This window comes from Vulpes lagopus, chromosome 8 (genome assembly GCF_018345385.1).
Source record: "Vulpes lagopus strain Blue_001 chromosome 8, ASM1834538v1, whole genome shotgun sequence".
Taxonomy (NCBI): Eukaryota; Metazoa; Chordata; class Mammalia; order Carnivora; family Canidae; genus Vulpes; species Vulpes lagopus.
Window position 1 is genome coordinate 120,408,506 of NC_054831.1, and position 14,826 is coordinate 120,423,331.

Genomic DNA, 14,826 nt, shown 5'->3' on the forward strand with positions numbered 1-14,826 from the left:
TAATAGCCAACTCAGTGTTCCAGCACACCTACCGGCAGAGATGATCTTTAGCCCTGTTTTGTACATGAGGAAGCAGACATCCAGAGAGGTTGAGCAGTTTGCCCCAGGTCACACAGCCAAGGGGATGTGAGATGTAACCCAGGTCTGTCTGACTCCAGAGCAATCTTTCTTAACCACTGGTCCCCTGCCTCTCCCGCAGCAGGTGCTCAACAGGCTCAAGACTGCTCTAGCTCCCTCTGATCACACAGCACCACTCCTTTCTCTCAGTCCCCAGAGCACTTTCCACAATCAGCATATGACCTTGTATTCCTCCCCTGTGAGTCTAGTCCTCCATTTTCCTAAAGCTCCTCCAATGCAAAAGTAATACCCGTGCCTCCTCTGCATTGCCAGTGCCAGGACTGGTACCCAGCAGGAGCACGACAGATGCTTCATTTTGGGTTTGAGGTGTTAACAGAACTCATCAGAGGGGCTCGGTGCTACTGGCTCAGGCATGGAATCCCACAGCCACGGGGAAGGGCAGGAGGGTCAGGCACTCACCTCGGGGGCTATAGCCATGGGTGTCCATGAAGGAGAGGCCCAGCCGCTCGTCCTCCTGCAGGGTGCTCTGGTCTGTGAAGCTCCGGTCCACGGCACTCATCATGTGGGTCTTCTCCTGGCGGTAGTTGACAGTGGCCTTGGTCATGTTCACCGGTTTCCTGCAGAGAGGGGTTGACAAGAGCCATGGGTGCTGAGCTGGGCAGGACAACACCCAGAGGTGGATGGGGAGGCCCCACAGTCAGGGGGCCTTGAGGCTAGGTGGCATTCTAGAAGCATCTCTAAATACTGAGAGGGCTCTGCTCACCAGAGGGCTCTGCTCAGCTGCCCATCCTAACCCCTATGAGGGACTGGGCAGAGACCCTGGGGACCTCTGCTGAGAACAAGGGATGGAGCAGCAGTGGCATCAGGCTGGGACCTGGCTCCTGTCACTGGCCTGGAGGGCTCAGGAAATGGGAAGGGTAGTCACTCTGGGACTATTTTGGTGTCACAGCAGTCACCCCATCCAAACTAGGAAGATGACTGCCCCAGCTCCAGCCCCAGCACGCCCCCAGATCCCTCCTCCTTTCCGCCATCCTCATCAAACATGTGCCCTGAGAACCCCACATGGGGGTGGACTATATTCCCCCTTCATGGCAGAGAGTCTGGCCGCTGCTTAGCCAGTGCTCAGGACTCTTTCTCTGGGCAGGGAATGAACTCCAACTAGTTTTCCTATACCCAGAACCCCCAGGATGGTCCCACCACGGGCCACATAAGACATGTAAAGAGATCCACACAGGCTCCATATTCCTGCCACCGCCCTCCCGTCCATGCAGCCACTGGAAGCAGCCGAGGGAAAAGGCAAGAGGCCGGGTCCCTCCTGAGAGGACTGGGAAGAGGCCTGGGAAGACGCCCCTAGCACAAGGCCCTGCACAGTCCAGGCCTCCAGCCCAGTTTTACAGATGAGGATGGCAGTTTGTGACTCCACAGGACTCCGAGGGAAGGGGAGGAAGCACAGAGGGCGTAGCTCCATGCCCAAGGAGCTGAGCAAAACGGAAAGAGCAAGTAACTTGGGACATGTCTTGAGACCCGTCTTGAGACCTGTGGAGCCAGAGGCCCAATCACAGGGAAGGCTTAAGATGAGATGGCCATTCACCCTGCCGGGCCCAACAGCATGCAGGATGAGGGGTAGACTCGAGAGACGACTTCTGGGTTAAGAGGGCTCAGGAATCTTGACCATCAGTGGAGATAAAGAGGCCAAGGAAGGGATCTTTCCAGATAGGCAAACTCTAATCAATCTATCCCTGCTCAAGAGCTGTCTGGGGTAGGGGAAGACTGGATGACCCCTGCATGCCCTAACCACCAGGCTCTGGGCATCACCCTCACTGTGGCCCAGGGCAGAGCCCAGGACCCCTTGGTGGGCAGGTGAAGAGAAGCCTCTGCAGCTGTGACCTTGGCCTGGACATTAGAGAGAAGGTGGAGGGGGAATGGGGGATGGGAAGGGGGGAGAGGAGGGGACAAGGGAATCAGGAGGCTGAGAGGGGGAGGAGGGGGAAGGGGAGAGACAGTAAAGGGGCAACGACAAGGAGAGAGACTAGGAAGGGGACAGAGCGAGGGAGGGACAGGCACACACCAGCAAACCACCCGGAGGACAGACAGAGGCCCAGGACAGAGCACAGCATCCAGGCGGCCAGAGGCAGGCTCCAGGGCTGCCCGAGGGCTCCGTCCCCGCCCGGCCCCTCGGTTCCCCTGGTGGGGGGAGCTCCGAGCACCAACCACCCAGACCCACAGGAGCCAGAAGCCAGAGGGACCCCGAGCTCTGCCGGCCGCCAGCTGGCCTCGGGGGACAGTCAGCACACGGAACATGACGCGGACGCTCGGAAATGTCCTGCACTTAGGTTCAAACAGGAGCTGCCCGGGCAGAGAGGGTCGCCGGCCGCCTCCAGACGGGTCCTGTAAAGGCCCCTGGAGGCTCCCCTGAGTCCCTGGGGTTCGCTCGCTGGAGAAGCCAGTGGACCCTGGGCAACATCCATGCAAGTAAAGGGCCCAGGAGGAGGGGCTGGGAGGCCACCGTCCCCTGGGCTGCTCTGGGGCCACCTGAGCCTGCTCTGCACGGAGGGAGAAGAGGCACAGGTGCAGGGAATGTTCTGGAAGGCTTGCAGAGTCAGAGAACCACCAGGAGACCAGGGAGTCAGACGGGGCCCGGGGGGTCACCGAGCTCTGGCACTTGCTGTGACCTCTGACGAGTCCCTTAACCTCTCTGGGCCTTGGTCTCCTCATCAGTAACACGGGGGGGATCACAGGGCCGCTTCTCAGGGTGGCGGTGAGGATTCTGTGCGAAGACCTGAGCCCACAGAGAAGCGCCCAGACAGGTGGGTCTGAAGAGCCCGAGGCCGCCAGGCTGGAGAGGGGGCTCGTGGGGACCTGAGAGCCGTGTGCACCATGGGGACAGCTGCCAGGGTGGGGACGGGCCTGCCTGTGACACGCACACACGTGCACGACCGTGGACTCTGGAGAGGGAGCCGTGCGAGGCCCTCCACACGGGGAGGACACCGGGCCCACGGGGGTGGCGCCGAGCTACTTACGGGTAGTAGGAGTAGGCATAGTGGTCCCTCCTGGCAGCGTGCAAAGAGAACAGCACAGTTGGGCCCCTGGTCCTGCCACAAGGTGGGCCGAGGGCGGCACCAGCCAGCAGAGGGGGGCCTGGTGCTTGCTGTGCTGGGGCGGCGCTGGCCAGGGACTGGACGGTCGGAAGGACCTTCCCTGTCCCAAGGGCTGGCTGGGCTCAGTCGTTGAAAACCAAGACCTGAGGCCCCTTCCAGAACCTTCCCCAAGCCTGCCGCTGGAGGGGGGGGGGGGGAAAGGGCCTGGGGAAGCAGAGCTTTCATAGTCACACACACACAGACACAGAAATACGCACGCTTGCACACTCACACAGACACACTCGTGTGGATACATCCGCATTCACTCATACAGAGACCAGCACTGACACACTCATGCACCCGCACAGACATACACACATGCAGACACTTGTATACACGTACTGGAACACACACAATGACACACACTCACGGGACACAGGCACAGGTGTGTATTCACAAACACACTGCCGCACAGATGCGCACACTCACACACAGACACCCTCCCTCAGGCACTCACAGGTTACTGGGCTCTCCCCAACACCCCCCACCCCTCAGGCCCAATGTCACTCACACCTGCAGGCCCCTCTGCCCCTGAGGGCTCAGCCCCCTGCATACACCTGTGCCTGGGAGGGACCCTGGCCGGGGGTGGGGGCAGGAGGAAAGGGCTCCAGCTGGACTCCAGGGCAGAGGGGAGGCCTGCTCTCCCCAACCCAGACTGCCCCTGAGTGTGGGGTCCTTCAGAGGAGCCAGGCCGCCCCCTCTGGACACCCAAAGCATAGCTTGGGTCTGATCCCACTTGGCAGGTGGGGAAGCTGAGTCCCAGAGAGTTATGGTCAGCCCAGGGCAGATCACAGGACCCTGACCCCCAGACCAGCCCCCTCCTGAAGTCCCATCCAGACACATCTACGGCTCCTCCATTCACCAGTCCCCACACCACCCCGCCAGCAGGGACGCCAGTGAATGGCCTTCCACCAGGGAAATCCTGCAGACTGGGGGAAGGGGAGGAGAGAAGAGTGAAGGCTGGGGCCCAGAGAGGGCAGGGGAGTGCCTGAAGGCCTCACAGCCATCCCAGGAAAGGAGGGTGGGGCAGGTGCAGGTCCATGGCTGGTCATGGGGGGCCCCCCCGAAGAGGAGGGGAATGGCTGAAAGAATGGCATTCTGGTCTCAGTTATAATGTCATGACTTTTCAAGAGCCTCCCAAAAGGCTCCCCCATAATCGCCAACTCTATTGTGTCACTTTTACCCTCTCTCTGCACCCCCACTCCAGCACCCTGTTCTTTTCACAATTTGTAATTACCCATTTGCACTGTTTCTGGTTTAACTCCAGGCTCCACATGAGCTACAAGGCACAAGAGAGCAGCATCCTTGTCTCTCTTGCCTACTGCTGGATCCAGGGGTCTAGGACAGTGCCCAGGACATTATAATCCCCCAATAAATATTGCATTGAATTGAGTAATCAATAAAGAGGAAAAATAAATAAAAGAACTCCACCTCTATGAGCATCCATAGCCTCCTCCAAATGAGTGAGATTAATAATGACCCCGCCCAAGGGGCCCCCGCTGTCAGCCCAGCTCCCCCTGCCTCCCTCCTGCTGCTGAGCTGGGAGCTAGGGGTGTCAGGAGGACCTCACTCCCCAAGCCCAGACCCTGGGGATACACAGCCAACAGGACAGAAACTTCTCTACTTAATGGTGCTCTCAGTCCAGCAGGGAAGAAAACCAATTGAGCAAAGCACAAATAAGTGAAAGACCAAGTGGAGGGAGAAGAAAGTACTGCAAAGGAGAAGCATGGAGTTCATGGGGTTCTGGAAGCAGAACAAAGGACCCAACCTGGCCTGGGGAGTTCCCCTAGTACAGAGGCATCCAGGCTCACTGTCCCCCCAGGGCAGGGTGGGATGGAGCACCTGACCTCCCTCCCCCTGGCTCCCCACCCACTGCCTTCCATACCCACTCTTGCCCCTGGCCACCACCTTCTTCTGACAAGGACACACAGGGTGGTGACTGGCTGTCAGCCTTCCCTCTGCAGCCTCGTAACCCGTTCATGAAGTTCAGTGTGACCACTCTGTTTCTGCCAGACCTGCTCTGTCCCCTGACAACCCACAAGGCAGACTGGGGGAGCCCTGAGGAACACGGTAGGCCCTGAAGGCGAGGATAGGATTTAGGGGGATGCAATGAAGTGCGATACAGTGGGACTGAATGGCTTTTAGAGGAATAAAGGAAGGGAGCCTGAGGGGATCCTAGGGGCTTCAGGGGTAGCCTGGAAGGATTTATGGGGTAGCAACTGTGTAGAGTGCAGGGTTTCCTTCCTGGATGGAGTGAGGCTCCATCCAGCAGCATCTCTGACTCATCCTCTCCTGGGCGCAATGTTCTCTGCTGAGTGGGTGACATTCTCCACTCAGCCAATCCTCTCTCCTTGAAGGATAGATTTCTAGGGCCTCAAATACTACCTGCAACCCCCCAAAATCTGACGACTCCCCTACAGCCCTGACCATCTGCCCCACTCCCCACCCCACCCCATCCCACCCCCAGAGCTAAATTCCAGGTCTCCCGCAGGGGAGGAAGACAGGAACTTGCCAATTCTGGGCACCTACTGTGCGCCAGCCATGGTGAGGCCCTTCACATCCCGGGCCCTCAGGAGCACGGGTTTTGGAGTCAGGACTGGGTTCAAACCAGGCCCTGTCACTTACCCGAGTGACACGGTCAAGTCGTTCAATTACAGTTTCCTCATCTGTGAGAAGGGTCTCAGACCTGCTTCATGGGTCAGTATTCAAGAAGGAAATGTTCTCTGATGTAGTCCGCGTGCCAGAACAGTGCCTGGCACAGAGTAGGTGCTCAGTAACTAATGCTCTAGTGGACGGTGTGTGTAAAGCCCTTGGTACATAGTAATACTCATTAGATAGTAAATTTTTTTATCTCTGGAAGCCGTGTAGGGGCTAGGGAAGGGAAAAATCAGCTCAATGCCCTGGACAGGCCAATGCCACCTGACTGGCACACCCATCACCAGACTCTCTGGGAGGGTCTCTCTCTGCCAGTGCCTGGCCTCAGGAAAGGAAGCCCTCATCAGCTCTCCCCCATCCCCCTTGATCCTACTTATCTGTTCCTGGCAACCCTGAGATCCAGCACCAGCCCAGAAGCAGCAGTGCAGAGCCCAGGTGGGTAGAGGGTCCCCTGAGTGACCTTGGACAAGTCTATGTCCCCTTGGGGCTCCATATCTCCATCCTTCCATTAAGGTGCTTGGACCACAGTGTCCTGGGGCTGCATGATAGGGAATGAAGGGGAGGAGAGGAGGGGAACCAGAGAGGTCTCAGAAGCCTCCACCCCTGCTCCAACCACAGGCCCAGCCTTCATCTGCTCCGTGTACTGGGCCTCCCAGGGGAGGTTTAGGTGCTGTTTTGAAAACAAGTTCTGTTGCTTTAAGATTTGAAAACCACTAGATTAGATGCTTTTGAACTTCCTAGGCAGTTCTCACTTCCGGGCTCTGAGCCCTAACAGTTCTAAATTCTGAGATTCTTAGAATCCCAAATTCTGGATTTCTGAAACTCTGAAATTCTAAGTTCTGGATTCTAAGAGGTGCTGGGACTCACTACTGCCCACAGCAAAACACCCTAGGAAAGGCATCCCTCCAAAATGCACCAGACCTCGGGTGCCTAGGGGAGGAGAGGGCAGGAGCGAGGTCTCCTCTGAGTCATGGGGCCAGGAGGACGCCACAAGGGTCAACAGTATCAGGTCTAGGACAAGATGAGCCAGGAAGAACCGCGGCTCAAGGTCCTTGCTTTGAAGGGGAGTGAGTACCACCCCTGCTGCTCAGGATCAACACCACAACCCCATGGCCAGGGCAGACAAGTTGGCAGAAGGTCTGCAGAAGGCTGCAGATTCAAGTCAGGTTACCTCCACACCCTCCCCTCTGGAACCGCCCAGCAGGCGCAGGAGGGCAGTGGCCACTTCCAGCACAGCTCCTTGGCAGCAGGCACTGAGCACCCTTCCCTGGACAGTGGCACCCGGCACCAGCCAGACCTGGGCTCCAGCCAAGCCGTTCCAGGGCTGCTTCATTCACAGCGGCTCTGGCTTCCCGTTGCCTGGCTCAGGCCCGTCCTCAGGCCTGACGCCCAGGCTGGCAGCCCTCCACACTCACCAGGCAGCTGCCCTCCCAGGCCCCAGCCACTGCTCCTCTCTGCCCACCAGGCTTCTGAGGGAGCCGGGGGTGAGCCATGGCACCGGCCTCACTCACCCCTTACGGATGATGATAATGATGGCCCCCAGGAGAAGGATGAGGACAGCAAGTCCCCCCGCACAGATGCCCAGGATGAGCCCCATCTCCTCCGATCTCTGGGACACCTCCAGGGGTCGCTTGCTTTCCTTACAGGCAGCTGAGGGGGAATAAAAGGGAACATGGGTCAGAGGGGAGATAGGGACCACCTACCCCCTGCCTGGGGGTCTGAGCCCCAAAGAATAAACACACGTGAGCAGACGACTGCCCCCTGCCCTCAGCTCACAAGCAGCCGTTCAGGCATCCTTACAACGTCTGTACCCCCTTATAACATCTGTACAACAGCTCACCATCCTTACAATGTCTGTACCCCCTTATAACATCTGCACCCCCATCAGGACCCTCTCCTCTCTTTCTCAAATCCTCCCATCCTTCCGTGGAGAGGGGATGGAGGCTGCCTGGGGCCTTTAGACTCAGCATCCCGCACTCCTGAGAAGCAAGTGGGGAAAGAGAGTTAGGTACCCAGGGCCTGTTTAGGACACCTCAGAATGGGGAACCTACCATATTCCCTGTCTGCACTATAGGATCCACCTCTCGCCCACCACAATAGAAGGGGCACATACACAGGAACCAGTGCCATCACCATGGGCCAACCAGAATGGCTCCGCCTCCACAAGGCTGCCCCAGGCCCCCGCAAAGCCACCTCTGTGACCATGACAGAGGAGAGGGAGTTAGCCTACTGCCCAGTCTGGGAGAAGGAGCCCTTCAGGTGGGGCCAGTGGGGACCAGGAAGGGAAATGCTTCCTGACCCACGTCTGCCAGACCACCCTCCTCTGTTCCCACAGCTCTGGGTGCTCAGGGCCCACCTCCCAGGAGCCCAGAGGGGAGAAACCCACTGCTGAAGGCCAGGAAGGAACCCAGGGGGCTCACCTTTCCTGGCGATGCGGATGCAATTCAGCCGAGTCTCCTGGAGGCAAAGATGGGGGTCTCAGCAGTGCCAAAGGCCCAACCTAACCCTCCCCAGGGGGAGCCTTTGGCAGCTTGCTTTGGGCCTGGTTGGGACTTGTCCGGGGCTCATAGTAACTAAAGATCCCCCTCCTGACAGGAAGGCCTGAGGGGGACCCAGAGAGGAGGGGAGGGCCCTGAAAAGAGGGCAATAATGTGTTCGGGGAGGGGGAGCAGGGGAAGAAACAGCATGGGAAGGGGGTGGCCAAGAGGCTGGTTAAGAGGGGCACCTCGGGAGGAAAGCCCTGGAAGGAAGAGCCGAGAGGAGAGCAGGGCTTCCCAGACGAGGTGAGTGGTGGGCCTCAAGGTCGGGGGAAAGCAGATTGGGGAGATGGACCCTGGAGGAGAGAGGAGCCTGAGATAGAGACTAGGGCCTGGCGGGGGCGGCGGAGGGGGGGTGCAGGGACAGACTGGGGGCATCGACATATGAGAGTCTAGGCGGAAAGGCTCAGGAAGGGGATAGCTCTAAGAGAAGGAGCCTGAGGTCAGGAGGCTCAGGGGAGGAGAGTGGAGGTTCTGGAGAGGAGGCGGGGCTGGGGAGAGGTTCTCTGACCTCCTAGGGGGCTGCTCAGATGGCTCCAAGGTGTCCCCAGTCTGCCCCCATCACAACCCCGCCAGTCCCTCACCCCTTTCAGGTGGCTTGTTGCCTGGAAGTAGATGAGGTAGGCCTTCCTGGGCTCAAGCGGTGGGTTCCAGAAGCCTCGATAGGTCTGGTTGTCACCCACCGTGAAGGGCATGGCTTCTGGCAGACTGCTGGCCGCCAGCTCCGCCCCGAAGTAGTGCACCAGGCCTCGGGCCAGCGCAGCGTCAAAGGTCAAGGGTACTGGGAAGCAGTCCTGGCTGCCTGGCTCCCGACGCAGCCTCCGCTGGCGCTCCTCCTCCACAATCACCTGGTACACACTGGACAAGCAGGGACAGAGCAGTGATCCCGGGGCCAGGGGACAGGGAGAGCCATCTGGCAACCAAGGGCATGGGCTCTGGGGTCAGGCCCAGCCTGGAACTAATCCTGGCTCTGCCTCTTACTCACTGGGCAACTCTCTTAACCTCCCTGGGGCTCAGTTTCCTCCTCTGTAAAGTGAGCGTGATCACAGGACTATTCCATGAGCTAAACGTAAGGAAGGGGGCAAGTTTCACAAGCAGCCAGTGCCTGTCAGCTGTTATGACTGTGCCTCGGGCGGAAAGAACTCGGGCCCTGCTCAATGGCACCAAGCCTAGGAGCCCCACCCTGACTCTCCGGGGCCTGCCATGGGACCTGGGGCCCCCAAGCCTCGGGCTATGCCCTGGTTACCCAAGGCTTCCTTTGGGCCTCCAGGCATGAGAGTAAGACACCAGAGGTTCATTCATTCATTCAGAAAGTGCCCAAGCTCAGACTCTGGGCCGATGCTAGGCAGGCACTTGGGGATCTGGGCTCCTGGAACCGACCTCCAGTGAGCGGAGACAGTCACCGAGCAAAAACACAAGGCCACAGGAATCCTGCATCCTGCATTCAAGGATGCTCCCAACCTGGAGGCAGCATTGAGTCTGAAACTCCCAGCCTGTCCTCTGCGGGTCCTGACAGCTGACTTGTGTTCCTTAGTCTGCTTCCCCTCTGATGTGTGTCTCTGGGTCCCGACTTGGGTGTTTGTTTCTATTTATTTTTCTCAGTTTACTGAATGGCCTTTTGCTGTGAGCTCCTCCAAATCCTCTGTGGAACAAAGCCGAGAGTAAATAAGTGAGTGCTGACAAATTTAAATATTTCTAGTCACAGCCTCGGTCACGTCTCGGTGTGTGACACCCCTACTGACAGCTGCACTCTGGGAAGAAGAAATGCCTTTTCCTGGCTCTCCAGCTGCTTCTTTTGAGCTTCGAAGCTATAGGGGAATCACCCCAGTGCCCTAGGATTTGGGCCACATGGCTTCTTCCCTTGTCCCTAGCATACTGCAAAGGCCAGCCTGGGCCCCTCTCAGCCTCCCAGGCCCAGGTCAGGCCTCCCCTGGCCCCCCATCCCACCAGGAGGTGATAATAATCAACACAAAACAAAGCATCTTGACTCAGATGGTTGTCATTATACAGACAAGGGAGGCTCAGAGAGGTAAAGGGACATGCCCAAGGTCACACAGCTACTATGCCACCCCCCCCACCATGTTCCCCCACAACCCCCACCCTGTCACCATCATCCCTGAGGGACACTAAATGGGCCTGCTCACAGGATCTCTCAAGAGGATCAGGAAAGGAGAAGCTGGGCTTCCCAGCTCCCAGACTCAGCTGCACAATGTCCCTGAGGCTTCTAGAAATACAAAGTACCCTCAAACACCCTGACTTTGTCCTAGGTCTCCCCTAAGAGTCTGGGAAGCAACCCAGGACAGGCTTTGCAGTAGCAAATACAGAATGGGAGTGAGGACGAGACAAGGTATCAAGAGCACATGGGCAACCCACTATCTTCTTGGAGGCTCAGCAGGATCTTCCCACACCCAAATACAGGCCGTCACCCCCTTCCAGTGCACACATCTCTGTGGGAGGAGCAGAGGCCAGAAGAGCAGGAAGGCTCTGTAGTTTCAAGAAAAGGTATAGGCTGTGTAGACAGACCTGGGTTCCAAACCCCAACTCTCTCACCTTCCAGCTGTGTGACCTTAGGGGCAAAGTACTTAAGGCCTCTGAGCCTGTTTCCTCATGTATAAAATCAGGGAAACAGTGTCCCCTCCATAGGCTGCCATGAGGATAAACTGACTCGTGCAGGTAAAGTTGCAAACACTGTCTGGCTGCCAGAGGCATGTATACACATCCCACAAACACCCTCACGTTCTTTCACCTACACACGCTCACACATGGCACATATATGGGTACATGTCTTTATCACACATGTGCACACACACACACACACACACACATGCATATGCGCAATCTTGTCTCCAGCAGAGGCAGCCCCAATTTTCTCTGGGGAGAAGAAAGTGGAGAAGCCAGGCTCTTGGCCACTCCAGAGAGATGGCCCCACTTGGCTGGCTGCCCCAGCCTTCTAGAGGCTGTGTCTCCCTGGGCAGGACCTTCTGGGAAAAGAGTGTCCTCCCCTGGACACTCTGAGCCCTGAGTGAGAAACTGAGGCAGGATGAGGCTGAGCTGGCCTAGGTAGGGCTTCTTCCCTATGGCCCTGACCTCCCATCCCTCCATCGAGGCTTTCCCACCTGATGGGCGCGCCACGGCCCTGTGCCGGCCTCAGCAGAACGGTGATGGTATTCTCAGACTCGCCCAGAGGTGACGGCATGTCAGCATAATCAAAGCTGGGGGCTGGGGAAGGGGACAAGATGTCAGCATGAAGCCTGACCACTAGCCCAGGAAGGTCAGGCCTCTAGTCTCCTTGACTCCTGCGCTCAGATCTCTTCCACTTTAGCTTTGTTTCCTCTGACCTGAGCTTCCCTGACCTCCAACCCCTGAACTCAGTCCTCAGCTTCTGCCGTCTCCTGGCCCCTCTGACTCAGTCCTCCCTGACCCCTGAACTTAATCCCTAAATGGTACATTCATCTCAGTGGGGGGACCCTCTATAAACACCCCCAGGACACCCCCTCCCCCTGCCATGCCCCCTCAGCCCACAGAACCCTGGGATTCTGGGCCACCTCTATAGGGATCAGGCCAAGGCCAGGTGGGCTCACCTGAGATGTTGGTGGTAATCTCGGTGAGGGCCGCCTGGCCAAAGCCTTTGCCTGTGCGGGCACGCACTGAGAACAGGTAGGTGGTGCCTGGGTGTAGATTGGAGAAGACATGGTAGGTCTCATTTCGGAGCTTGGAGATAGTACGTCGTGGGCCGGGCACGTTCACTGCAGGGTCTGATGACTCGATGCTCTGGTAGCTGATCTGGGGGGCAGGACGGACAGGCAGGTGGGCACAGGAGTAGGGAAGGTCATCACTGGCCCCATAGCCTCCCACCCATCATAGTTCAGGTTAGCCAGGGAGAGGGTCAGTGGGACCATGGATGTCCATTACTCCAGACCTCTGGGCATCTTCACCTCTCTTCTTTCAGGGCCTCTGTTCCCATAACCCACAAGGCACAGACCCCTGACCAGTAGACAGAACCTCCATGATCACTACTGTCCCTCCCCATGCACCTCTTCTCCAAGCTGTGTGCCCACCTTCCACCAGGGTTCCCCACTGTAATGAGGTCCAAACTCACCTCATACTGAGTGATGAGGCCATTGGGTTCCTGGGGCTCCTCCCATTTGAGGAAGATCATGTCCTCCAGTGGCGTAAAGGTCAAGGACTCCGCTGCAATCCCGCCAGGCACTATGAGGGGAAGGTGACACAGGGCAGTGGAGAGCAAGCTTTGCAGCCAGACGCCTGAATTCAGATTCCAGCCTTTGCTTGGACTGACTACTCACCCTCTCTGAGCCTCAGTTTCTTCTTCTTCTGGGACATGGAGATGAAAACAAGCCCTCCCTCACCAGAATCAAATGATGTGATGTACATAAAGCCCCAAGGTAAATAACCGGAACTTCATTTGATTCCACCTATTCCTAGGAACTCAAAAGGGGTAGATGGCATTTTCATTACTGTGCAGGTTGCATTCAGCAGAGAACGTCTGAATGTTCCTATTTTGTTCCAGTTGAGTGGATTTCAGAAAATACAGACCTCTGCCAGGGAAATGGAAACAATTGCATTAGAGTGGTGGGATTATGGGTAGGAAAGGTTTTCTTGTCTAAAAACTTCTGATTACACAAAAACTATGTTCAATGTAGAAAATCAAAATGAGCATAAAGAAAATTAATGGCATCTACAACTCCATCACCCGGAGACACCATTAACATTTTAGCACAAACGCTTTCAGGTTTCTGGTTTTGTTTGGTTTTGTTCTAATGTACCATCTTAAGAGCAGTCACAAGAATTTCTTCTGGGAAGAGAATGGTCTTTGGGGAAATGCCCTGATCAACTACTGGGGGGGAAGCCGAATTCCTAAGGTAGCAGAAAGCGGAACCCAAGGTAACCATCATCGCAGCTAATGTGCTCTGGGTTAAAATGAACAGCTAACAAGGCAACTCTACTATCCAACCACCAAATTGATAAAATGAAAAAGACAATTCCAAGTGTTGGTGAGGATTCAGAGCAACTGCAATTTTCACACACTGCAACGGAGCATGCAAACTGGCATGAGCACTTGAGGAAAACTATCTGGATATACCTACACATCCTATAACCTAGCCGTTCCACTCCTGAGCATTAACCAATCAGCAATGTGTGTATCTGCACAACCCGCCTGCCAAAAAAAAGAATCTACAAAGGGGAAGCAGCAGATTTTTCTTTATAGCACAATTTAAAATAGGGTCAATAAATGCGGTATATTCATATAATGGATTATTCAGCAATAAGAATGAATTCCCTAAGCTGTCTACACAACATGGGTGGCTCTCTCAAGCACAGTCAAGGGAAAGAGAAACAGTCAGAAAAAGAATACACATTGTATGACTCACTCCATTGCTATAAGGTTCAAAACCAAGCAAAAATTAATCTACTGCATTACAGGCTGGGATAATGGTTACCATTGGGAGGTTGTGAGTGGGAAGGTACGTACAAGGGGCTTCTGGGGAGCTGTGAATGTGATTTTGTGATCTGTGTGTGGGTTATTCTGGTGGGTCCAGTCTGTGAGAATTCACTGAGCTGCCCACTTGAGGTAAGTACACTTCTTAGAAGTATTATACTAATACTTCAATGGAAAGTAACAAATATTAAGTAATAAGCAGTTATTAGAGGGAGGGAGGGAGGGACAGAGAAAAAAGGCCATGCAGCTCAAGTGAGGCCTGCCTGGTAAGAGCAGGGTAAAGCAGCCACAACATATCTGGTAGGCAGGGGGAAGGACAGACAGAGGTCAACAGATTTTAACAATGGAGGGGTCTGATGTTGAACTCGAGGCTCATTGTGAAGGGTAGTAAAACAGGCCACCTCAAAATATACCACTTTGGCATAAGGATTATTTTGAGCTAAATCAAAAAGAAGCAGATACAAGAAAAGTTCTCTGCCCTACCCATTTGCCAAAAAGCAGGATATAAATTTGTAAAAGTGCCACCTTCCCCTCGCTACCAGGAAGGAGAGAAACACTGAGACAACTCTAGACCCTAAGCAGCCCAGAAGAATCTACATAAACTTTCCGAACTAGCCCTTACCTACCAATGGTTTTCCCATATATTTGCCTTCACATTACCTAGAATCTCAAAGTCCTTTTCCCATCATGTTGTTTCTCAACAAATTCATTAAAACACTACATAAGCCCAAGCTCTAGCCACTCCTTTGAGGTACTCATCAATAAGTACTCCCAAGTGTGTGTGTGTGATGCACATGGTAATAAATTCCTATCTGTTTTTCTCTTGTTAATGTCTTTTCTCAGGCTAATTTATATGGCCCAAACCAATGAGCGTAAGTAGAAAGAAAAAAGTTAAGTTTTGTCTTCTCTGCATTTGCAATGTTTCAGGGTAAATGGAGGGGGGGTGGGGCGGTGCTTTGTG

General features: G+C 55.6%; 1 protein-coding gene across 1 annotated transcript in view; it reads right to left on the bottom strand.

The window, feature by feature from the left end:
• Window positions 1-14,826, bottom strand: part of PTPRU (protein tyrosine phosphatase receptor type U) — a 78,360-nt gene that overhangs the window by 30,480 nt on the left and 33,054 nt on the right. The window contains exons 9-15 of the mRNA XM_041767011.1: window positions 12,507-12,616; window positions 11,989-12,190; window positions 11,524-11,626; window positions 8,992-9,265; window positions 8,291-8,327; window positions 7,382-7,520; window positions 538-695 (exon numbers count right to left, since the gene is read on the bottom strand). Coding sequence (XP_041622945.1) covers window positions 538-695; window positions 7,382-7,520; window positions 8,291-8,327; window positions 8,992-9,265; window positions 11,524-11,626; window positions 11,989-12,190; window positions 12,507-12,616 — 1,023 coding nt within the window. The remainder of the gene's footprint in view (window positions 1-537; window positions 696-7,381; window positions 7,521-8,290; window positions 8,328-8,991; window positions 9,266-11,523; window positions 11,627-11,988; window positions 12,191-12,506; window positions 12,617-14,826) is intronic.